Source organism: Protomyctophum parallelum, assembly GCF_964188405.1.
Source record: "Protomyctophum parallelum genome assembly, chromosome: 16".
In the NCBI taxonomy this organism is placed as follows: domain Eukaryota; kingdom Metazoa; phylum Chordata; class Actinopteri; order Myctophiformes; family Myctophidae; genus Protomyctophum; species Protomyctophum parallelum.
The window spans coordinates 22,932,090-22,957,721 of NC_139711.1; the positions used below are offsets into that span (position 1 = coordinate 22,932,090).

Consider the following 25,632-nt stretch of genomic DNA (forward strand, 5'->3'; position numbering starts at 1 on the left):
CCGGCAATAAGTTGAAGCAATACGTTGAAGCAATAAGTTGAAGTTTCCCTTCAACTTATTGTTTATGGTATGCTATCCACAACTTTTGAAGTAGAATTTTGTTTTCCAAATGAGCATAACAACATAAAGAATTCTGATTGTGAATCTGAGTGGTTCTTTAAATGTGCACAATATTTAATTATATTGATTTATATTTATATTAGACTTTAAAAACTCAACATTATTAAACAATCAACTATAATTGTCTAAGGCTAACCTATCCCCACATCAGCAGCCAAGATGTGGGCTATTGGGCAGGTATTAGAAATACTACTTTTCATCATTACTCCACTGCAGAAGCAGCATTATCTTTGAATCCACCAGCGAGATGAACTCAACCGAACTGGAGTGGAGTGGACACGTCTTCCGCAGCCTTCACAATAAAAGCTCAGATTTATATGCCTACCCTATTGGGAAGCACCCTATGATCCGACGGACCATTGCTCCGAAGGAGCATTGGTCCGAGGTGCGCTGGGGTCGGGAGAGGGTTGGGGTTAGGTTTAGGTGTCTGCCCCGGGGGAGGTTAGGGTTAGGGTGAGGGTTTGAGGTAGGTTGTCGATCGGACCAATGGACCGTCGGCATATTGACGCGGACCCACTCTATTTTGGTTCCGAAACAGTGGGTCTAGTCTCTGAGAACCAAAATCTGGCGCGTGGAGAGACTAGGCTCTGTGGGTTGACTCCTGTCCGGGCACCTCCTACGTCTCACCAGGCCCAGGACCTGTGTGTTGCACCAGACTCCCAGCAACAGGCACTCCATTCAGGAGTGGTGGATTATAATTTATAATGGCCCTCCTAAAGGCCTCACCAAGGTTTGTTGGGCTTCCCCCTCACGGAGGACACAGGCTGGGGCGCTAACCCATACTGCTCACCCGGGTGCCGTCTACATTCCGGCTGTCACCCGTCTCTCCGGTGGTCACCAGACTATACCTGGTTGTCACATAGTCTATTCCTATGAGTCACTATATCTTCAGTGATGTTTCCTGAGGACAACAGGGTTTCGGGTCTTCCAACATCATACCCCTCACTCAGGCGACCCAGCCGGGGTTGATCAAATCCCGATTTACGTCCCAGTAGCTACCCTCGATCAGTCTATCAGGGAATGAGCAAGGCCACACAATCTGTTGCTCCGGAACTTCTCTGCCGGGACTGGGAGAACCAAAATCTGGCGCGTGGAGAGACTAGGCTCTGTGGGTTGACTCCTGTCTGGGCACCTCCTACGTCTCACCAGCTCCACTCCTGCTCTCACCAGGCCCAGGACCTGTGCGTTGCACCAGACTCCCAGCACCAGGCACTGCATTCAGGAGTGGTGGATTATATTATCAAAATATTATCAAAGTATTCTTGCGGCACCCCTGAACTTGTGTCACGGCACCCAGCTGTGATAATTGAGAAACCATTTTGGAACGCTATTATCTCAGCTGCTGTTATTCAGGCAGCTTATCATGCACCTTTCTCTTTGCATCTCCAATCTGATAATGCTGTTGTTCATTCAGTAATGTTTGGGTTTATATATAAACATGTCTTTTGATGTTGTTCATAGGCCGTTATTCATCAAACCCACGTAACAAACACGAATGAAATTGGAATGTAAAGAAAATAATAATAAGAGAGAATAGAACCCACTTGTTCCACTGACTAACAGATACATGACGCCATTTCCTTTGACACAGAATGAACCTCAAGCTGTAAAAAAAAAAGAAAGAAAGAAAGAAACAGTCCGGAGTGGCTTCTCATTGGTCTAGAAATATGGAATCAGATGACGTATTTACTTCCGGTTCCTAGTGCCTTAGAAAGGGTTACTTTCGGTCATTTCCCAGTCACTGGCAGGAGACCCAGTAACCGTTAGACCCGGGTGTACAACACGGCCGCTTCAAGGTAAGAATGTGACCTGCCTGCCCGTTTAAGCAGGGGTTGGGGGGGCACTCTAATCTGATTACAAACAAACGTGATCCCGTTTAGATCTGTGTAAGCGTTAGTTTATCTGGATCGTATTGAACTGGATTTAGTTTCCAGTCATGATGAACTTGCGGTAGCATCGTCGCTATGTATGATGATGAAAGCAACGTGTCGTGTGTGGCCTCTTCGATGTATTATGTTATGTAGCATAATATGTTTTATTATGCTACATTTTATTATTTAATTTGAGCATTTAAAAATGGCAATAGGCAGTTGGAAATCTGATTCGTGCGATCTTGCGTGGTTGTTCCTGACTCTCTGTGATGCTGTCATCCCTCCCTGCCTGCAATGTAACGTCTAGACATGAGATCCTAATTAACTGTAGAACTAGACAGAAAAGAGCATTTCCTACTGATCCTAAATGATGATGTTTAGACTGCTCGTATAGGCTACCTTAGAAATATGGCCAGAATATATACATGAAGTTGTACTATTAAACTTAAACTTGCTGATCTTAAAGTTGGCTTAAAACATTTTTTATTTCTGAGTCACCATCTCTCTCCTTTAACAATCAGAACATAGAACATACATTTTCAGGTGGGTCACCCGTTTAATCCAATCAGGAAATTCATCAGCTTGAATTTAATATTGTCTGCCCTTTCATATTTGTTTCATCACTTGCAATTTCATGTGTTAGGAGTTCATCAGGAGTTCTCTCTCCTGATGGGATGAGATTGACCTGGAACTATATATTTGACTATTTACTAAAGAGCTGGAGAGACTGGAATATAGCGTAACATATTTTAACAAAATGGTTCCATCATGGTTATCAGAGTGGCCTCTGTCACCTGACCAAACCAATATACTTTTCTTGGGATCAGACATTTTAAGGATGACATATTACCATGACATTGAATTTAAGAGTTTATTTTAATCATATTTGCTTTCTATCTTAGTCACATTATCAGTTATCTTTGTCAATGTTCATCCCACGATCCTGATTTCATGATATATATATATACACGCGTTTTTATTTAGGCCTACATAATGTCAGTCAAGTTTGAAGTACATCTCACACAGGGAGACCGATGGTCCATAATTCCTCGGATTCTTCCTAACATTGTGCATTTGTGCAGCTGCATTTGTGCAGCTGCCTGCATTCCTGTACCATTCCAGTGTTCATCCTTCCTGGCTCTGTAATTTGACTCCATATTTTAAACCACAGAACGACTAAAACGTATCATCCGACTTGGCACTATAATCTAGGTTAGAGGTTATGCTCGAGGTTAGCTCGACCCAGAATGACACCTCTCACTGACCACCGAGTGGGGTGAGCCTGATTGGTGATGTCATTGGTCATCTGTGAGTCTCATCATGTTGAACATTGGCCAGCGTGTTGATGTCATTGTTTGCCTGTGATCCTTGTCATGCTATTGGCCAGCAGTTGGTCTACCGTCTGGGCAGTATAGGGCTGTGTCTTCACCATGATTTACTTCATACACAATACAAAGTTTATTTATTTGTTTATATATATTTATTTATTTGGGCACGGCAGGTTATAAGATACACAATTCTACTTGTGTCATTGTTAAATCATAGTGTCCCATCATTTTTTTGTTCTGTTTTTAAAGACGAGGAAAATGCATCAACAACAAAGCAAGAGGGGGGAAAAAACAAACCGACTGAGGACAAAGTTTATTAAGTAACTACCTAAAAGTGACTTCCTGGGAACATTGCGTCAGATTATTGAGAAATACAAGGAGAGGAAAGACACCTGCATTATTGATAGACACACCCTTAGTACAAATATGTGGTGTGTGTTGTGTACTACGGTATGTCTGAGGGCGACTAGAAGACTATAGTGACTGTCAGTGTATTCAGTAAAGTGTCAACATGCTGCTGTCAGGGACATGGTGTGGAACGACTGAAAGGGTGAATATAAATATAACACAGTTTGTAAATGAGCTTAGTCAGTTTGAATTGGCTCTGAAACCACCTTCCTCTAATCACAGAGCTGACAACATGTGACTAACAAATGAAATGCTGAATCTCCTTTTCTTTGAGGTTTATTTTTCCTTGTTACTTTGTATCTACTAAATGTTTTACATAGTAAAATATAATTTTCATGTTTTCTTTTATTTGTTTTTTTTATTCCAGTTTTAGATCCGAGTGTTGTTTGGTGCATGGGCCAGCTGGATATATTTATTTGTGAGCTTTAAAACCACTGTATCTCTGACGAACCTCCGTGCTCCTCAAATCCAGTCCATCGCCCCCGCCCCAGAAACCCGGCTGCACGGTTCTGTCGGTACTTGAAGTGCCTCCAACATGGGTCTCCAGTCAGACTCTGTTCTCCACTCCGTCCTCCTGCTCCCCCTACACCTCCTGGTGTGGTTGTACTCTTTCCTGTCCTTCCTTCCCTGGTACTACATCACCCATGCTGGGCAGCGACGGGCCCAGTCAAAACGGGTCAAGGCCCACTCCACTTCGGGCCGCGCAGAGGGGCCCTATCGCTGCATCGACCACTTTGAGTCCCTGGCCATTGAGGACTTCCCAGGCAAGGACACCCTGGATAAACTGTTTGAACATGCCGTGCAACGTTTTGGACAGTCGCACTGCCTCGGCACCAGAGACGTCCTCAGTGAAGAGAATGAGCCACAGCCTAGCGGTAAAGTATTTAAAAAGGTATGCAGTCCCGTCTTTTAGTGAGTTGCATTTAAAATAACAAAACAATCCTTCAGAGACAATGAATGGGTTATTGTGTGAGATAATTAATCTCTTGTTAAAATGGTGTGTACACTATCTAGCCCAAACCACACGTTTTGGTCATTGGACCTTTTATCAGGCATGTTCCAATCATGGAGCCAAGCAAATAATTTAACACGATAGGGTCAATCAATACTTAGAAGGGGGGAACTGATGACTGATGATTAGAACTGATGACGACTCATCAGTTTCACAATCAACATTAATTTCACCATCATTCAAACTTCTTCTGTATATGATGCGTGAAATAAGGACACAACTGCTACATAAAAGGTCAAACCAGTATTGGTGACGTACAGAGTGTAAATGGTGCATAGCAACACTTTCATAGCATGATTAATGTGAAGACAAAATGTCTAATAAGTACCCCCACCTTCCAGCTGATCTTGGGAGATTATCGCTGGCTGTCCTACCAGGACGTGGACACTCTCGTCAACCAGTTTGGCAGTGGACTGGCAGCGCTGGGACAGCAACCTAAAAGCAAAGTGGCCATCTTCTGTGAGACCAGAGCGGAGTGGATGATCACGGCACAGGCCTGCTTTAGACGCAACTTTCCCTGTAAGGAAGAATGTCAACTTTATTATTACTAACCTAGCAGTCATTTAACTGCCTTCTGTTTTATGGCTGCTGCATTTGCTCTTATTAATCTGTCGTCACTCTACAGTGGTGACATTTTATGCCACCCTTGGAGAAGATGCAGTGGCATTTGGACTGAATGAAACCGGAGTCACACATCTCGTCACCAGCGTTGAGCTGCTTGAGACTAAACTGAAGGTGAGCAGACATCCATCCACAATCCACATCAACAAACTTAACGCACTACTCATGTATGATCTGTGTATGTTGTGGGATTCCCAAGCGATAAGGATGTTGAAGTTTTGCTTCAATTACAGAATTTGTAAAGTGAATTACATCTGTTTTACATCGCTACAATGTTTACTTGGGAACTTCAATTCAGAGGCTTATTTGATAGACCGGTTCCACTACCCAAACAACAACAAAAGCGGACGCAATTATTCAAAGTTATTATTTAGAAAGACGCAGCTTGACTTGGGTCATTGTGAGCTGCTACTGGTCCATGGCTGAGTCAGTAGTTAAAATGCAAATGACTGTTCAGAGCAGCCGAATGTATCACCCGTCCACAGAGGCTCAATTGAATAAGAAAACACAGTTCCGTTATTGTTCCGTCGTCTTTGTCAGTGTACTTTGGGTTTTCAAGCTGGTGTGTGTGTGTGTGGTTTCAGCTTCGATGATCCTAATCTGACACGCCGACATTTGCAACAATTTGAAATCTTTAACTGTTTGGCTATAGTAGCCTCTTTAAATATTTATTAGTCATTACAAAGGCCATTGCGTGTCATGAGACTGGGTGTGGTTGACACTTGACGGTCACAGAGACATGACAAACGGCTCTGAATCATCCTGGTGTTTGAAAATTTGGTCCGTGTTATTCAAGTTGTGTACCTGGAGATATTTTCACCTGAAAGTCTTAGAACCCCTGGTCTAATGGATGCAGTATGAATTTGTAGCTTGCTCATAGGGAACATAGGAAATTAGGTAGGTAGAAAGTAGGGTTGTCCCGATCTGATCACGTGATTGTAAATCGGGCCCGATCATGGCATTTAAAAGAGCGATCCCTAGTTTCAATATCCATATCATGATATTAGACTGGATATTGTCTGTGATTTTGGATATTTTTGATATGGCATAACGGTGTTCTATAAAAATATATTTTGATGGGAAAAATCGGTATCGGCAGATACTCAAAATCTAATCGGATCAGGAGCAAAAAACATGATCGGGACATCCCTAGTAGAAAGTAATGTTTCAGATTCAGCAGCCAGCTTTTTGCCGATGGGGTCCCGGTTTGGGTAGAAACCCAAAACTATAGTTTAGTTAGTTGCATTGCCTCCTGTACAATGCACAGACTCAGCCTTACATGATCACAGCACAATCATTTCTCTGAAATATGATAAAATCTCAACACGATAGTAATTGACAAAATGCACATTTTCCATAAAAGACGATTGGCTGACTGACCACAGAAACCATCAGCGACCGCCATCCGATGACGACATCCCCTTTAGCTAGGCTGAAATCTGATGCAAGAGAACATCTTTATCGTGTGATGTCGGGCTTTGTGGTGATCTGTTCTGTCCTCGCTTCTTCTTCTCTCTCTGTACAGAGTGTGCTCTCACAGATCCCCACATTGAAACATGTGATCTGTGTGGACCAGAAGAGGGCAAGCAGCACTGAAGTGTACCCAGCAGGGCTCACCCTCCACAGCATGCAGGCGGTCAATGAGCTGGGGGCCCAGTCCGAAAACGGTGAGTGGTGTAGTGCAGTGGTTCTCAAACCTTTTCATGTCGAGGACTCCCCCACTAATTAGCCCGCGGACCCCCATTTGAAAAGACTCTCATAAGAAGATTTTTACGGCTCTAGCAGATATTCTCAACCCGTTTAATTTCAAGTATCCCCAGTTTGACATGCATTAGTCTACGGACCCCCATTTAATGGCATTTCTATCTCTGGGACCCCCATTTTATATTGTAAAATCACGGTTAATTTAACTCTGTTAACTTGGTTCCTACTTCCTAACTACCGGTATCTCTAATTTAGCTAGGGACCCCATGGAACTCCCTCAAGGACCCCTAGGGGTCCCTGGACCCCACTTTGAGAACCAATTTGGTATATAGTGCACTGGTTCCCAATAGTGGGTCGGGACCCAATGTGGACACATTTTTATGGGTCCCTTATTTTTTGGATTCCTACATTTAAAAAAAAAATCTAATTTTCATGATTTAAAAACAAAATGCAATGATCTTTTCTTCTGCAATATGAAGAAATCAATGAAATTCCATAAATTAGAAAACAAGTAGTGAAAATAGCCGATCTACAAGCTCGTTGTGTGCTTGTGGATTTGCTATTTTCTAGCTTGGGTCCAGGGGAGACATCAAATGTCTCGTTTGGGTCATGGGCTAAAAGGTTTGGTCACCACTGGCATAGTGTGTGAGCTTGGTTGTGATTCAAAGACACAAACATAATGCACATCCTACATGCATTATGGGGGAAGACGTGTGCAGAATAAAACTACTCCCTTTAAAATGCTCAAATTTCATTAATGTGAATCAATAAAATAACATTAAAATAAAATACATTTAATGTAGTTGCTGCTGTGAATAACAATTGTGAACCCTTATTTTGTTTCATGCGCTTGGTTGTGATACACAGCTAGGCATCTGAGAGATGTATTTTGGAATTTGTCTGCGCACAGCTCTTTTTCCATTGTTGTTGTAATTTCATGATGCCAATTCAATTCTTACTCGCTTTCTTCATTGTCCACTGCAGACAGCACCCTTGTTGTAATATATTGAAGATGAAATAGTACAGCTACTGGTCAAATGCAAGTCAGATGAGAGTAAATCGATACAGATACTGGTCATACAGGGACAGACTGTTTGACCCTGTACGTGTCGTACAGGGTCAAACAGTCTGTCCCTGTCCTTGTGTATCGATGACTCATGACTGACGGGTTCAGTCATGAGATAAAGGGAAAGATGCATATTTATATTATCTAGGTGAACTATATATATATATATATATATATATATATATATATATATATATATATATATATATATATATAAATTCAGGGAGAAGTACAGAGTTGGGTTTACATCGTCATTATTATTATTGGTGACATTCTCTTTTTTTTGTGCAGGTTGGGCAGAATGACCAAGAGTGGTCACACTTTCCCAGCCTACCCTCCCGTTCTCTAGGTGAACTTCTAATGTTCCAAAATACTGTACGAGTTGTGCAGTCACAGTGGGTCAGTGACATGATGCCATCTCATGTATTTTGGGCTTGCAGTATATTTGACAAAGTACTAGACTTGAGCATGATGTCACAAGCATACCTGTATGCTTACGAAGATGAGAGTAAATCATTACAGATAACGGGCAAACCGATGCAGATACCTCCAATATTTACTTATGACTGTATGCGGGAGCTCAGGTGGGGTATAAAGAAGGCCACGAGTGATGATTCTCTCTGATCATAGTGACCAACCAGTCGGTCTGCAGTGTTTTCATATCACCTTTTGGTATTGCCTCAGCTCGCAGAACCTTGACCGAAGTGATGGCAAAAACGTACCAGATACCCTTGGGAACCAACTATGGAATTAAAATGGTTCGCGGGCTAATACGTGTCAATGTGGGGGTCCTTACAAGCTTGACTATTTGGTGTATTAATCGTATGACAAAGTATAGGGCTTAACCCATTTTGAGCGGGAACCCCTTTTGGTGTTTTGAACATTATGTTATAATTTAGCTATTGAAAAATAGCAGATCTACAAGCTGGCGTGCTACGAGCTTGTAGGTCTGCTATTTTTGAAAAATCGTAAAAATGTGGCGCAAATCTTTGAATATATATTCTTTCAAAGTGAATGTTTTAACCCATTTTGAGCGGGAACCCCTTTTGGTGTTACATACATTATGTTATAATTTAGCTATTGAAAAATAGCAGATCTACAAGCTGGCGCGCTACGAGCTTGTAAGTCTGCTATTTTTGAAAAATAGTTAAAATGTGCCTCAAATCTTTCCGAAAATTCTCTTTTTTTTGAAGACATTTCTTTTTAATTTCGACGTCAGGCCTGAATGTTTTTAAATCGGGTCTAAATGGCTTAATGATGAGCGTTTGTCCTCACACAGTGAGCAGGCCAGTGGTCAGGCCAGAGACCTCGGACCTGGCTGTGGTGATGTACACCAGTGGCTCCACAGGCAGACCCAAGGGAGTCATGATTGTCCACAGCAACCTGATCGCTGGAATGACCGGCCAGTGTGAGCGCATCCCAGGACTAGGGTGAGTATCGGAGACACTTATGACTAAACTCGGCAGCAAAAGTTCGGAAACTTAACTTTGGTCCGTTGTTTCTCCACTTTAATGATACCAATTGGTATTGTATTTTATATCATTTTAATCGTTGATTAGTCACCTTTACATCGAGGTATAGCTTGCAAGGATCGGGCGATCGTGGAATGAGCAACACGGCTAAATGTGTGGCTAGCGCCTCCCAAAAGAATTGCCAAAATGGCAAGTGGTTGGTATAGAGCGTCGCAGTCCCTCCCCCTTTCAGAACGACGAGTGGCCCAGGAAATGAATCGCAATGCATTTTGCCCATAGGATTTTCTTAAAGTAATTATTTAAAGACGGTTACGCCGCGGACAAAGCCAACTCGGAAGTCGGATCGTGACAAATCATGACAATGAACACAATATTTTGGGCCGATCAAATCATTAGAAGAAAATAAAGGCACGAGACAACACTATTTGTTTTGTTTTTCTTCTTGTAAATTATTTGATCTGCCCAAAACATAGTGTTCATTGTCATGATTTGTCACGATCCGAGTTGGCTTTGTCCGTGGCGTAACAGTCTTTAAATAAATACTTTAAGAAAAGCCTAAAATGCATTGCGATTCATTTCCTGGCCCACTCGTCGTTCTGAAAGGGGGAGGGACTGCGACGCTCTATTCACCCTTGCTTTGAGTTGTAGGGCAGTGGTTCCCAAACTGTGGAGCGTGCACCCCTTGTGGTACGCGAGTGCCTTCTAGGGGGTGCGCGACATGAAAAGGCTAATGGTGGTGGTATGTTGTTTTAAATATATTATGGCAAGTATATGCTGCATATGCCATATTCAGGTTCATATATGTGAATAAATAGGAAATATATGTCTCTATATAGCGTATGCAGTTTATATTTCAGCTAGGTCGGGAGGTAACGGGGGTGCACGGCCAAAAAGGTTTGGGAACCGCTGGCTTAGTGGTTTGGATGATTGCACTCTCACACAGTAATATGAAGAAAAACAACAACACATATTGGTCATTTTTACACATTATTAATTTGACACTCAATGTTGGAACTCAGTAGCATCTGGAAGATCCATACGCAGCCACAACAGCTTGGTATGGTATGGGTCAGTATCTTCGTCAGGTCAGTATGACCTGACGAAGTAATTCTTTACCAAAAGAATGGCCCTACCTCCTTCCATAATTTCCTTATTGGCCAGTGGGTGCCTTATACACTCACCCACTGTCGAGGTGCGTGTAAATGGGTATGGGGCAGTATCTCTCTCACAGGCAAGACAGAACTTGTCGTCATTGAAGGCAATCTCAATGCAGTGAAATATCGGGATGAGATTCTGGAGCGGACCAGTGGCGATCCCATATCTTCAGAATCTATGACGCTCGCCCCCACAGAGCCAGATCATCACAGAGTAGCCAACACATTTAGCTGTGTTGCTCATTCCAGGAATGCCCAATCCTTACAATCTATACCTCGTTGTAAAAATAAATAATGGACCAAAGTTAAGTGTCCAAACTTTTGTTGCTGAGTTTATATACATGAGGTACAATTGACTCTTAATGTAGTGTGTGTGCTCCGTATATAGCGGATCTGCCAGCTCACGTCACTACCGTGACGTGTTGCTAGCTGCTAGATCTGCTATTTACGGCATGCAACACCAGCGTGCAAGTATAAATCGAGAGTAAATCAATTAATAAAGCATATTTTGGGGGGCATTTCTAAGCCTTTATTTGAAAGTCATGGTAAGTTTGCTACAGTATAAGTTCACTCTGAACAAAATGTAATTTTACCCCAATCTATATGGATTAGATTCTAGAAGTATAAAGTATGTTAATACAATATAACTAGCACATCTGCAGTGCTTGGAGGTGGTCTCCCGACTCCACATTGAGAAATGTAGACCATGCATTGCTGTCTGGTAGGACAGTGACACCTACTGGTTGATAGTCATTCAAAGCAGACACTGCAGCAGATTTTAGACACTTGTTGCTGCCACCGTCTTTCTTCTTGGTGTAATTCAGACATTGTGGCAATGGGCTCTATGCACACGGTGATGACATTTTGAAAAGAACTTGGGCCCCTTCCCTACTTCCTTCACATGTGTTACTGATGATACTAATGAAGGCTCTGAGCCTCTGTTCCATTGTGGTCAGACAGAGTCAGGGTGTTGCTACTGTGCATGTTTGCTCACTGGAAACACTCTGCTACACCAGTGGGTCTCAAAGTGTCCTTGAGTGGGGTTCCAAATAGACCCGTAAGGGGTTCCATTTGTACACTCAGAGTTATGGGGTCCTTGAAATTTAAAAGTTTGAGAACCACTGCACACTAAATGGAACAGTGCCTTAATTAGTATCATCGGTAAGTAGGGAAGCAGCCCAGAAGTAGTAAGAGTTATTCTGTGTGCATAGAGCCCATTACATGTCTCTGCATACATGAAGTAAAAAGTAAATCTAACTTATTTACATTGTGCGATGGTGTGTGTATACTAATACATTAAGCTTGACCGTGTGTTCTGCTAGGCCCCAGGATACATACATCGCCTACCTGCCCCTGGCTCATGTTCTGGAAATGACGGCGGAGATCTCATGCGTGACATATGGCTGTCGGATTGGCTACTCCTCTCCTCAGACGCTGTCGGACCAGGTACAAATGAGACAGTATACAAATGAGACAGTATTTCCAACTATTGACTCAACATGTGAAGATAAGCGGTATAGCTCGAGTACAATGTGAAATATAGAACATATAGTACACCATTACAAAGTAAATAGCAATGTACTCTGTATACTGTATAATTTACCCTATAGATTGTACAGGCTGGTAGCCTATAGCATTGTACGTAGATGAATATTACACTTGTTGAATTGAGTGTACAACTCACACAGAGGCAAGTAGTATATACATTCACATAGCAGGATATTCTATACACATATTCTATTCACTTGTATGTATCTATTAGCAATGTTTTTCTCTTGTTTCCAGTCCACCAAGATAAAGAGGGGGAGTAAAGGAGACAGCTCTGTGCTCAAACCCACCCTTATGGCAGCCGTACCGGTACGAACCCTTGTTCATACCACTTCTTCTTAACCTTTGATTTCTATGTTCTGTGTCCTCCCTTTCGTCGACTAATTACAACAGTATTGAGGCCCGCCAAAATACATTTTAGTCGACTAAATCAACTGTAGATTTAGTTGACTTAAAATCCTTTATTTAGTAGACGCACTAAGACATTCCAGGTGACTAAAACTAAATGAAAAGATTATTCAAGAGACTATGACTAAAACTAAAATCAGAATGTGCTGCCAAAATCAACACTGGTTCTATGTTTTGTGTCCTCCCTGTTCTCAGCTCATATCAATCACTCTTCGTCTTTTCCCCAACCAGGAAATCATGGATCGCATCAACAAGAATGTGATGAGCAAAGTGCAAGAGATGAGTTACATTCAGAAGACTCTGTTTAATCTGGGTTACAACTACAAACTGGAGCAGATCAAGAAAGGCTACGATGCACCACTCTGCAACGCGTAAGAGAGCCTGTTCTGTCCTCGTTATGTTGCCCACAGGTTACAGAGAATTTGTGTAGTTCAATGGCAGACAAAGTATTCACATTTCCATTTCATTATTTGCACACACCAAAATGGAACGCTTTAAACGCGTTTCAGGCCGGCTATGAACCTTCATCAGAGCATTCACAATAAGTGAATTCAAGTAATTTCAGTTATACATCCAGGAAAGGAAAGGAAAGGTACTATGTTTACCCAGGGTAACTGGACTAAGCTCAATAACTTGTTTACAGCCAGGCCCTGCTCATAGAACATTTCATGGTAGAGGTTCAATGCCTTGTCCAAGGGCACTTCAGCGGTGGTAATTTTAACGTGCCGGTCCGGGGATACGAACTAGCGACCTTCCAATATCAAGACCGCTCCGCAAACCGTTCGGCCACCGCTGCTTAAGGCAGGTTCAGTTCAGGGCATTAAAGCCAGTCTTAACCCAAAAAGCATTTCAAGCTATCTATAGTCATCATTCAGTCCATTGGGTGTCATAGTATTGTGTGTGTATATCCACTGCATTTCTCTTTGGGCTTACTTTAGAATATTTCTCATTTAGAATTTGTGTAGTGTGTCTACTTAGAACCACTACAACATAATTGAGTTACTCAATGTAACCATCGGTAATGAAGAACCCACGCCCCTCGGACATTCAAACATTTTAAGGCCATCTTAATGACATCTGTCTTATCTGTCACTACAGGCTGCTGTTTCGTAAGGTGCGATCTCTGCTTGGAGGACGGGTGAGGATGATGCTCTCGGGAGGAGCACCGCTGTCCTCTGCGACGCAGAGATTCATGAATGTCTGTTTCTGTTGTCCTGTGGGCCAAGGCTACGGTCTTACTGAGACCTGTGGAGCAGGCACCATCACAGAGGGTAAGAGTAACTAAAAGTGACCAGGGAGATGACTAAAAAAGTGGAGAAACTAAAAATGGAAATGGTCAGTAACTTACGATTGTCTGATCGCTTACACTTTACACAGTTGCCGACATCAGCACGGGTCGTGTGGGAGCCCCTCTCATTTGCTGTGAGATCAGACTCAGGGACTGGGCTGAAGGTATGGCTGACCAGGCTGCGAGTTCTTGACATCATATGACGCCAAAATCGGGTCCCAGTACAGAATGCATTTTCCATATCACAGGACTTAACGTCTCTCCTTTGTGTTTTTATACAGGAGGTTACACCACTAAAGACACGCCGCTCCCCAGAGGTGAGGTCCTGATCGGTGGTCCCAACGTCACCATGGGTTACTTCAGAAGTGAGGGCAACGATCAGGACTTTTTTGAGGATGACAAGGGCCAGCGTTGGTTCTGCACCGGTGATATAGGAGAGGTCCACCCTGATGGCTGCCTTCAAATAGTGGGTATGTAAAAAATAAAAATAAACATACTTTCATTTGTTGTTCTATCTAGGGCTGAACAATTAATCAGTTAAAATGACCACATGTTTTGGCACATTTAACTCACTGTATAGATCTCTAGAAGACACATACTGTATACTCGTTGCCAATTTTATGTTTTATTGGCCTTCCAAGAGATTGTAATCCTATACACCAAACAAAGGTGAAGTGTTCACTGTATAGTATACAGTGAACACCTTTTGTTTGGTTATTGTTGAATTTGAATGCAGCTGAAGGAAAGCATTGATTTAAAGAGTCTTTCCAAAAGGTTTTACAAATTGACATTAAATCTGACTGTCTGACTTCATCATGGTGACATGTATATTAAATACTTTGCCATACTTGGTAAAGTCTTCATTATTTGTAGTCAATGGGTAAACATACACAACACTTGTATGGTCCTTTTTTAAATATATATGTACGTACTGTATGATGATAAATTATCACATTTTGTGGTAGTTAATAGTGAAACAGAATAAAGGAATGACTAAACCAATCTGTGGAAAATATCAATTGTTATCAAAGTTTCAAAATAAATTCTAACAAACTTGGAAACTGTAAAAATCTGATGGGACTCTCCTGAGAAGCATTATTCATACACTATCTGTTGACCTACTCTACTACTACTTTCTTCATACTCATGAGTCAAGTAATTTACACTATTTAATATTTTATTGCGTGATGTGATGAATCTATTTCATATTTTGTTTAGACCGTAAGAAAGACTTGGTCAAACTGCAGGCAGGGGACTATGTGTCCCTGGGGAAAGTGGAGTCGGCTCTGAAGACTTGTGCCCTAATTGACAACATCTGTGCATATGCAAACAGGTGAGTGAATCTATGGCCATCTGGCCATATTTTTTTTTTTTTTTTTTCACTTAATTTTTATTGAAGGAAAAAACATACACAACTGACAAGACAATACGGAAAGAAAAAAGTGCAGAATATTCTGTCTGTGCGTAAACATGGAAGGCTATCACTGTGTGGGCATCCGAGTGGAGACTTTCTTTGTTTAAATATAAATACTAAATTACTAAATTAAACCCATGTTTATCTCAGCATGATCTATAAACTATAGCTAACATGGCATGTGCATAATAATTTTATATTTCGGATAATCTACCTAACCTCAAGTATATATCACTGCGTAGTTCATCAATTGAACACATTGATAACGTTCCCTGCTGCGTTTCCTTAGTGCGATTTACACAGCCATATGTGAAGGCAAACGCAGCAAATTAAATATGCAAGAATGATGCAACTTATCCGCCCATTCGCATCGAGTCTCCCGAAGTAGAGGTGTGAATGCAACCTTAGTTAGTTAGCGGGGGGAAAGAAACTCTAAATAATAGAAATGGCTACTGTACAAAACGTCTATAAAAATGAGCTTAATAGCCACTCTCTTTGTCGTCCCCGTCCTTGCAGTGAGCAGAACTATGTGATCAGCTTTGTGGTGCCCAACCAGAAGTGTCTGATGGAACTGGCGAAGCGGAGCGGCATAGCAGGCTCATGGGAAGAGATCTGCACCCACCCGGACATGGAGAGGGAGGTCCTGAAGGGCATTAAGGAAGTGGCCGCTACGAGTAAGATTTAAAAACCAGCTGATATGGGATTTTTGAGATGGATATATTTTATATCGCTTACGATACGATGCCGGCATAGTAGATGTTTGTGCTGCAATTAAAGTACACAATTTTTATGTGGATTTTGCACCGATATGATACAACGGAGCCCAATAAACCGGCAGAGCTCGATTGATTGAAAACTTTATTAACGGTTTGCAAAATGTAAGGTACGGTTAACATTAATGCTATAAAGATGACACGAAATGCCCCCAGGGCTTGTTTCCATTGTGATCATACTGTATTCAATTCATCAAGACATATACATACAATGATTGTAGTTGTATTTAGTACGGTAATCACACACAATTCAAAAAGGTATTAACAATATAATATACAATAACTATAAACTAAGTCAACAGCCTATGTTTTTTTTAATACATCTCAGCTACACTCTCCAGGAAAATAAATAAATACATTATATATATATATATATATATATATATAAATAAAAAATGACTGATCTCTACCTCTCTGTTGCATCTTCTATTTCATCCATGTAGATCAACTCCAACGGTTTGAAATCCCAGTGAAGGTCCATCTAAGCCCAGAGCCATGGACTCCAGAAACGGGCCTTGTCACTGATGCTTTCAAGCTGAAGAGGACGGAGCTTAAGAAACACTACATCCAATATATAGAGCGAATGTATGGAGGTAAATAAATGTGACAGTTGACCCGAGAGCTCCCTATTGCCACTGTTTAAATATGTAAATAACATTTCAGGTACCAATTTGAATTTTTAAAGGACTTTGTGTACCGAAAATGTATGAACAAGTGACTTGAACACAAATGCTGAAACTGTATAGTTGTACTTGATTGGCTAAACTGTGCTGCTTTCCATACTTTTTTTGCTTGGGAGAGGAATACACGTTTTGGATTCTCACGGAGTTGCACCAAAATGGCACCTCTAATCCTGTGGGTAAAGGGTGCGAGACCACAACGGCACTCAACTGCCATTCACTTCAATCTATTTGTACTGTTTTGTAATATACATTTCATATATCGGTGTATTTTGGGTTGTCTGCATTACTAGTCATTCCATCAAATATTAACATTAGCAGTTAATGACTAAGTAAGTTTCTATTGGCCTTTGGTGAAGATGTTACTGTGCCTTGAGCCTATAGTACAGGTGGCTTTAGATCAAAAGGCTAGTAGTACAGTGACCTGTTACTGCCATGTGATGTTTACTAGGTGTTTTTAAACATATTTACACAAAGATTTGGCCCAGCCATGGGATATAGACTGAAGCTTGAAAGCACAGATGTCTCGTAGCCTATCCTGTTGTGCTATCCTGGCCAACCCACAATATTGCTTTATTTTGTACTTTTGTTTGTCATAATGCATTGAGATGGTCAGAACAAAGTAATGTGTAAAACAATGACTCAGGAAGATATTTAATTTATTCAACTGTCTTAGTATGAAGTTGTATAGAAGTCAACATCTGTCAAAACTGCTGTCTGAGCACCTTGAATTATTTATTAAAGAGTAAGTATTTTAAGCTATTATGCTTTACACTGGCATACTGTAAAGGTTTGCGTATACCTCAGTTAATAATTGGTTAATGTAGGCTAATATTTGGTCTCAATGCTTTCTGAAGTGACATCTGTTCAATAGGATTTTCTTTGTTTTGTCATTTTGTCTTATAACAGACACTTTAGGAACATGAACTTTTAGCAGTTGTGTTCCTGTAATACTGTTACAATTCTGTAATTATTCCATCATTAAGTCACATGCATTGTGAAATGTGGTAAATAAATGTCATTTTGTACTCTACTTGTTTTAATTTCTTATTTATTACAAAACAACCAAAAGTCAAAGCCGAACATCTTAATTTACACCATAATACAATAATTCTTGACACTGATCAGCTGTTCCAGTCTTGAAAGCGGAAACAGTCGCTGGCAATCTTCCATACAGGCTGGTCGCTGTTAGTCGAAGGCTGAGCCGTTAGGAGAAAGTTCTGGTTGAAGAAACGCTGCTTGTTCCCCTCAAATTTAACTAGTCCGCCGGTCACAACCAGCAATGTCGTCTGGCCTTGTGTAGCTTGTTCTGAAAATGGAGGAAATGTACTTGAAGTCCAGATACATTTGATTTGAAACCCAAATAAATTAAACTTTAAGAATGCATTAATAAAACACTGGTTCTCAACCAATGGTCCAGGACCGCTACAGGTGGTCAATGGGAAAACATTTTAAATATCTTAAGTCAAACTTTATGGTTGGGCCGGACGGCACTTGAAATATGCTAGTGGTCTGAGTTCAAAAGTTGAGAACCAACACTAATCTTTTTTCAAAGATTTGGCTTTTCTGACTTAATTGATAGTTTCAAGTGAGACATGCAGCAACGGTCGTCATGAACGGGACTCGGGTCTGACCTACTGCAACTGTCTCCAGCACAAAACATTGTGACGTTTGAGAAATTCAGTAGGCTGCATTCTGTGCATTGATCACACCTACACGCATTGTCTGACCCTAACCTCAGTCTTTTTTAAACTTAAATTTTATTTGCAGATTATCACAAAGTCACAGTGCAAGGGTTCTATAAAACAATATCAAGCAACATATTCAAGTCCATTATAAATCTGTGCATAGATCCTCTTGTAATTTTCTCCATTACATATCTCCTCCACAATGCTCAGCCACTGCCCACAAACTGGAGGTTCTGCTTTGTACTATAGAGCGTCGCAGTCCCCGCCCCCTTTCAGAACAACGAGGGACCCAGAAGAGAATTCCCCATGCACTTTTTCCCATTAGATGTTTCAAAAAGTATTTATTTAAACTAAAGATAATGGGTGTGACAAGCCGTGCAGTAAGTACTGGGAGCTGATGCTAGGTGTTGGGCTTCTCCTCTGAAATCCTTCTCCCAGTGCATTGCAGCTGATACCAACAAGCCAGTCCAACCTACTTACCGGTATAATATCAAGAACGCAGACAACTAATTTCTAAGAAAGTACACCGTAGAGACAGTCATGGCGATATTGAGTGTCGTTGGTTTGGGAGCTGAGTGTTGATTCTCACCATGAACAGGCTGACAGTCCAGTGTCTGAACGTTGAACTCACTGGACGGAAGGGACTCAAAAAAGTCACTCAGGGCATCCACACCCGACACTGCATTTCCATTCCACACCAAGGTTGCTTTGTCCAGGTAGAGTCGTGTTAAATTCTGTATTAAAAAAGAGAGGGTGAGTAGAGAGAAAGAATAGAATAAGAGTAAGATAAGGACAAATACCATATAACATGTAATCCATATTGTACTAGGCCAGTGGTTCCCAATCCCAAAGTGGGGTCCAGGGACCCCCAGGGGTCGATGGAGTTCCAGGGGGTCCCCAGCTAAATTATTATGGTCAAATGGAACCAAATAGTTGCATTTGTACACTCTCAGAGTTAAATGAAAGACAGTAATGACATTAAATGGCAGTCTGTAGACTAATTAATGTCAAACGGGTGGTCCTTGAAATTAAATGGGTTGAGAATCACTGCTAGAGCCGTAAAAATCTTCTCTTATGGGGGTTTGCAAACTAATTAGTGTCAATTTGGGGGTCCTTGACATGAAAAAGTTTTGGAACCACTGTACACCAGTAGGCAACAAGTTAATATTTGCAAGCTCATCATGAAATCAACAACACTCACTCACCCTCCTTTTCTTGTCCATGCAGTCGTAATAAATGGTGATGAATTCTTCTGAGTACCTACATGACTGGTCAGCATGTGTCCTAAAATCCTTAAGTGTGAGAAAGAATACATTTTTATTTTAGTCAGGCTCAAGTCAGAGAAATTATAGTGATTGTGCCACGGTGCTTAAATCTGGATGTGTGTTCGCCCTTAGAATACATGCCTATGTTGTATTTCGGGTATCAAACTGTAAAATAAATAATATATCTCGCCCCAATACTCTACCTAGCTGTAAATAAACATACTGTAATTCATGTTGGTGATTATATAAAAAGGTATTATATATATATATTTTTATTGTTAAGTTCACTCTGTAATCTGTATATCCATGGGCACAATAGCATGATGATGCCATTACAAAACATGGGCTACATCAGGAGAAATGTTTTTAATAAAACGAAATTAACTGCTAGATTGCTGGAAGGTCCTATATTAACTTAATTAAGCAGTCACCGTCTCTGTCTCATGTTATTCTTTCTTGGTTTTACAGAGTATAGAGATCGACTACTATACAATCAAATAAATCTTTATACAAGATAATTTCAGGGAGGGAGGTAGGCCTAAATACTAAATTAACTGTAAAATCTCGCGGGGGCGAGTTGGTAAAGGGGCGAGTCGTTTGATATTCTTTTGGACGGACCAGCCACGGTCGTCTCAACTACATAAATGCTGCATAACCCTCAGCTAGAGTCAAACTTGTTAAAACACCCATTTCTATAAAGATACCTATTTATGACTGCCCCAAGTTCCAACCCCGTTGTGTGCTATTAATGAGTAGGCATATTAAAATGAGGCTTTACTACTTTAGCCATCAAGCTAGCTGGCTACTGAGGCATAAACATCATCACATTTCCCAACAACAGCACCTACCACTGTAACAGACGCCATGAGTCCGGGCTTCGGAATGACTGTTAATTTAGTTACATATAAACACAAAATCAGTCGACGTGGAGACTTTTCTTTCCCTTTCTGAATTATTTCGTCTTGTTCGTCTTGCTTGCCTTTTCCCCTCCTCCTGTGTCCACACTACAGGAAGTAAACGTTGCATTTACTTCCTCTGGGATCAGGTCACAGAGTAATCTAGTAAGAGAGTGGCGACACTAACGTTGACTCCCATCGTAACAATGGAACGCGGAAGTGCACATTCTATCTCAATGGGATAGTTCCACGTGTCGCCAGTCGCCACTCTCTTACTATTCCACTCGGAGGGGTCACTGGCTACAACCTACAACCAGATATCCTTCAAAGTAAAAGCGTTATTTTTTGGTGCCCATTCAACATTTACAATGAATCGAGCGACATTAACCTTTATCTCGAAAGGCAGAAACATCGCGATCTTTTCTAAGGCGGAAGTAAACCATCCAATTGAATTTCCCGAGTCATTGTTGCACTATAGATGAGTTTAGAGCAAATATGTTTATGAAACCGGCATAACTATTAGGACAAACATCTACTACAATGGAAGGTTCTGTTTCAAATGTGGAGATCTGCGACTTTGCTTACAAGGGAGAATTTGATAAAGTAAAGGAATGCATTTTAAAAGATAAAACACTTGCCTTCAAAACAGACCAGGTAAACGTTATAATGCAAGAACCACACATGAGATATTTGATTTCCAGCTAAAGGCTTGCATGAGTCAAGCTCTACATATCCGTAGTTAATAAATAATAATGTCATGCAGCAGGCCCGCATGACATTCTTAACTATATGTTGTATGAGTTTGGAGAATCTTTTGTACATTTCAATGTGTAATTTGTGGACAATGTAGCCCCTCTCGGCACCCCCCGTAAAGTTTCTGACATTTGGATGTTTACTTTAAACATCCAAATGTCAGAAACCTTACGGGGGTGCCGAGAGGGGCTATGGACAATGTAGATCTGCAACTGCAATTGGCTAGCCTATACAATGGTTTGTATAAATTAGTCTTTATTGTGTTTTTTGTTAAGGACCACAGAACTGCTCTCCACTGGGCCTGCTCGGCTGGTCACAACGACATAGTGCACTTCCTCCTGGATCTAGGAGTTGAAGTGAACCTGCAAGACGATGTATGTTGATGATGATGGATGATATATTCCACATTTTTGCATATTGCACTCTCACTCTCTCACTGTGTGTGTGTGTGTGTGTGTGTGTGTGTGTGTGTGTGTGTGTGTGTGTGTGTGTGAATTAAGGTCTTTATAATGTGTGGCCCTCAAATTATATAAAAATACTCACATAAGCCAAATTAGAGTTTATGAAATACATTAAGTACTTGAAAGTGGGGTCCAGGGTCCTTGAGGGAGTGCGAGGGGGTCCCCAGCTAAATGATAGTTTGGAACTAAATGAACCCTTATGGGTATGTAACTCTGAGAGTGTACAAGAACTCAGAGTGTACAAAATGGACCCAAACAAACGGGTCCATTTGGCTCCATTTGTACACTCTCAGAGTTACATTTGTTTTTACAATACACATTTGGGTCCCAGAGATAGCAATGCCATTAAATACGGGGCCGTAGCCTAATTCAGGTCAAACGGGGGGCGAAAATCTTCTCTTATGGAGGTCCTTGGCATATATTTTCAAATGGGGGTCCGCAGGCTCATTTTGGGGGTCCTTGACATGAAACAGTTTGGGAACCACTGCACTACACAGTAGTTTGTGCATTGAATTGTGTTCCTTCTCAGGCCAACTGGACTCCTCTCCACATCGCAGCATCTGCAGGCAGAGAGGACATAGTGAGATCTCTGATATCCAAAGGAGCTCAGTTGAACTCTGTCAATCAGAATGGCTGCACTGCTCTGCATTATGCAGCTTCTAAAGACAGATATGAGGTATGGGTCTTTTATAGAACACTGATCATATTGTTATTCTGTACCGTACGTAGCTGTGCAATATACAATTAGGCCTATATGTGTTGTTGGCTTATAGTAGACCAAGGTTTAATCATGTATCACAAAAGAACTGGATGGGAATTTGCCACATCTTGAATCTGGTTTGTGATGTGTTGTTAACTTGTAGATTGGCTATATTTAGTGAGCAACACTGTCGTACAATGAATGGATTATAAATGAACCATTTCACTGATCGCTAGCACACATTGTCCTCACCGACCGTTCTTCTTTGTAGATAGCTCTGATGTTGTTGGAGAATGGAGCAGACCCCAATGTCATGGACAAGCTGCAGGCTACTCCATTACACAGAGCCTCAACCAAGGGCAACTGCCGGCTCATCCAGCTGCTTCTCAAACAAAGCGCTTCCACCAACATCCAGGACTCGGAAGGCAATACACCACTGTAAGTGGGGGTGTGTGGTAGCTCAAATCACTGACTTATGGTGCATTACCAACTTAGATCAACATCATAAAAAGTAGGGAGGTTGCACACACCAATAAATACATTTAAGCAGGTTTATTTTCTTAATCCGGACAAACGTTTCGGCTACAAGCCGCCTGTGTGGTGTGAGCTAAAATCACGCAATCTCATGTATTGATATCTGTGTTATACTAATTCTGTATTGCTATACTATGTACGAAAATACCAAAATGTACTCGCAGACTATGGTAAAAGATGTTGCTGAACTATGTCCCTTTTTTTGTAAAAACTATATTAATGGAAAAAAGGAAAAATAAAGAAATAATGTAATGTTACTATAAACTGTTTTAACTGGGACGTTTATACATTTCATTTTGACATATTTGTTAACCATTTTATTAAAACAATAACTATATAACACCCCCTGGCTGTTATTTAATCATTAGCACCGCATGTTATTGCTTAAGTATACACTGAAGTGGAATAGATTCTATCAACTTATATATATTATGTATAAGAGCAGTAGCACTGTAGAAATACATGTGCAAACGTCAAAAAGTCTAGTCTGTTTTTCTTGCTGTATGAGGAATTAAGAATGGAATATTAAAATGGGAAACATTTTCATATTTCCAACTCGACATGTATTGTTATCCCCAGGCACCTCGCATGCGATGAGGAACGTGTGGAGGCAGCCAAGTTGCTGGTTGAACATGGAGCCAGTATCTACATTGAAAACAAAGAGGAGAAGACTCCTCTCCAGATAGCCAAGGGCTCCTTGGGTACCATCCTCCGTAGGATTGTAGAGGGGTAGCCTCGGAAACACAGATGTTTTATTTCCAGGAAGAAAGAAAAGTAGAGGGGTGACACCGGTCCTACTCCATCCAGGATCAACCGCATCTGTTGTTGCAAGTGTTGTCATTTCCATCGTCCTTCCTCTATCAAGCTGATCTGAGACATTCAGATTAGTATAGCTAGAGAAAAGGAGTTGGTTAGAAAAACCTTTGACGGTCGAACCCATAACGTCTTCTTGCCTGGGGAGTAAAGACTATTCTGTTGATTCCTGTGGACCAGCTCATATTCTAACAACATCTCTCTCATGTGCCAGTGCAACATATTTTATATGAAGTTTGAACAGAACTGTTTGAAAAATAAAACATTGTTCAACCTGTTATTAAGGTATTTTGACTGGGATATGTTTAACTAATTGATAAAAAATGTTGTCTGAAGGGATGCTGTACATTTGTTTTGTTAATATTTGTGGGTTTAAAGTTTATTCCATGCTGTTTACTTTTGCTTTTCCCAATAATTTGCATCCTTCTTACTTTTACTCAATTTACATTAAAGTAATGAATCCTGGTAGATATACTCGTCGCTTTTTCTTGTTTACTATATTCTACAATCACTATGCCAGGCAAGCTCTATATTGCTCCCTTTGTTTTGTAAGTGAAGCACTGATGAACATTTCTTCAGTTTGATGGAAATTATAGTCAAGTGTATGTGTATGATATGAGTCATGACTTTGGCCCTGATAACAGCTATAGTAGTTTAACCTTTAGGAAGAGCCTAGAAACTTTGATTGATTGAAAACAGTTTGCAGAACGGGTTTGCAGAACTTTCAACAAAAGTACTTGTGGCAATACGAAATCTGCTAAGAGGATAAAACAAAAGGCAGCACTAAGACTTGTTTACACCAGGGTCCTCCATTTTCAATTCATCAGAACATTTAAAGACTTAACAAAAATAGAAAAATGGGGGGGGGGATATTGGTCTTGGCTTTAGATTATTTTACAATAGTAGCCTACTTGGAAAGCAATGAATTCCCGTGGATGGGAGAGATGTTTGCTGCAGTCCACTGTCTTTCCACTGGATGGCGAACAAACATTACGATCTCGTTCTGTGCACTGAGGTGGCGCCTATGGGTGGCGCTCAGAACCAGTTTCCAGTACAATACAATCCAGTTTCAAAACAGTCCCGGGAAAAATACTATAGCCTAGTAGTGACAGTATTCTTAGCAGATAGCAGGCTAGGGCTCCGTCTTTTGAGGTAATTTAGAACTTCCTGTCTGAGAGCTAGCTAATTTAAGACATCCGGTTGCCTTCAGAATAAAATAAGGTTATTTAATTAATAATTATTACATTACATTATTAGTATTATTATTACATTACAGTTATTGTAAAGACACACATTATGTTTCTGTGTAAAAATAAGTAATTAAATAACATCAAAAAGTTATCTAAATGGATAAATGCTATTCACTGGAGTGAATATTCTATTATATTCTAAAAACGACTTATAAATCCTAAAGCCTTGTTTATACTTCACTGTGCAACGGTCCTATGCTGGACAATAGCAGATATGCAAACTCACAGCACATCTCATTCAAGACACTGAACTTGCAGATCTGCCATTTTTGAACACACTATAAAGTTAACCATTTATCATGCTGCTCTACGTGGCACTGCATTCTGTGACATTAAACCAAATGGCATTTTCCACTCTATGACACTACTGTTCTACATTTTTGTCTAATAAAATAGGCTATTAAT

General features: G+C 40.8%; 3 protein-coding genes across 5 annotated transcripts; 2 read left to right on the forward strand and 1 right to left on the reverse strand.

Moving 5' to 3' along the window:
- Positions 1 to 1,830: 1,830 nt before the first annotated feature.
- Positions 1,831 to 17,900, forward strand: acsl4a (acyl-CoA synthetase long chain family member 4a). 2 transcript variants are annotated; one of them, XM_083786162.1, is made up of 15 exons: positions 1,831 to 1,916; positions 4,095 to 4,619; positions 5,081 to 5,258; positions 5,365 to 5,474; positions 6,886 to 7,027; positions 9,410 to 9,560; positions 12,079 to 12,202; positions 12,542 to 12,613; positions 12,944 to 13,083; positions 13,811 to 13,983; positions 14,090 to 14,164; positions 14,282 to 14,470; positions 15,219 to 15,333; positions 15,931 to 16,088; positions 16,631 to 17,900. In XM_083786162.1, the coding sequence occupies exons 2-15, from the start codon at positions 4,263 to 4,265 to the stop codon at positions 16,786 to 16,788; spliced, it is 2,142 nt and encodes a 713-aa protein (XP_083642288.1). In that variant the 5' UTR covers positions 1,831 to 1,916; positions 4,095 to 4,262; the 3' UTR covers positions 16,789 to 17,900. The 2 variants fall into 2 exon arrangements, with proteins under 2 accessions (XP_083642288.1, XP_083642289.1); XM_083786163.1 differs by having other exon boundaries at positions 1,836 to 1,924; positions 4,108 to 4,619.
- On the reverse strand, positions 17,510 to 20,863 carry nxt2 (nuclear transport factor 2-like export factor 2). Of its 2 annotated transcripts, none has more exons than XM_083786165.1 (4): positions 20,669 to 20,863; positions 19,761 to 19,847; positions 19,187 to 19,289; positions 17,510 to 18,176 (listed from the first exon to the last, which is right to left on the reverse strand). In XM_083786165.1, the coding sequence occupies exons 1-4, from the start codon at positions 20,684 to 20,686 to the stop codon at positions 17,992 to 17,994; spliced, it is 393 nt and encodes a 130-aa protein (XP_083642291.1). In that variant the 5' UTR covers positions 20,687 to 20,863; the 3' UTR covers positions 17,510 to 17,991. The 2 variants fall into 2 exon arrangements, with proteins under 2 accessions (XP_083642291.1, XP_083642290.1); XM_083786164.1 differs by having other exon boundaries at positions 19,145 to 19,289; positions 20,669 to 20,852.
- Positions 20,864 to 21,156: 293 nt separating this feature from the next.
- psmd10 (proteasome 26S subunit, non-ATPase 10) lies at positions 21,157 to 24,445 on the forward strand. Its single transcript, XM_083785800.1, has 5 exons — positions 21,157 to 21,370; positions 21,745 to 21,843; positions 22,460 to 22,606; positions 22,902 to 23,068; positions 23,744 to 24,445. The coding sequence occupies exons 1-5, from the start codon at positions 21,257 to 21,259 to the stop codon at positions 23,895 to 23,897; spliced, it is 681 nt and encodes a 226-aa protein (XP_083641926.1). The 5' UTR covers positions 21,157 to 21,256; the 3' UTR covers positions 23,898 to 24,445.
- Positions 24,446 to 25,632: the final 1,187 nt, after the last annotated feature.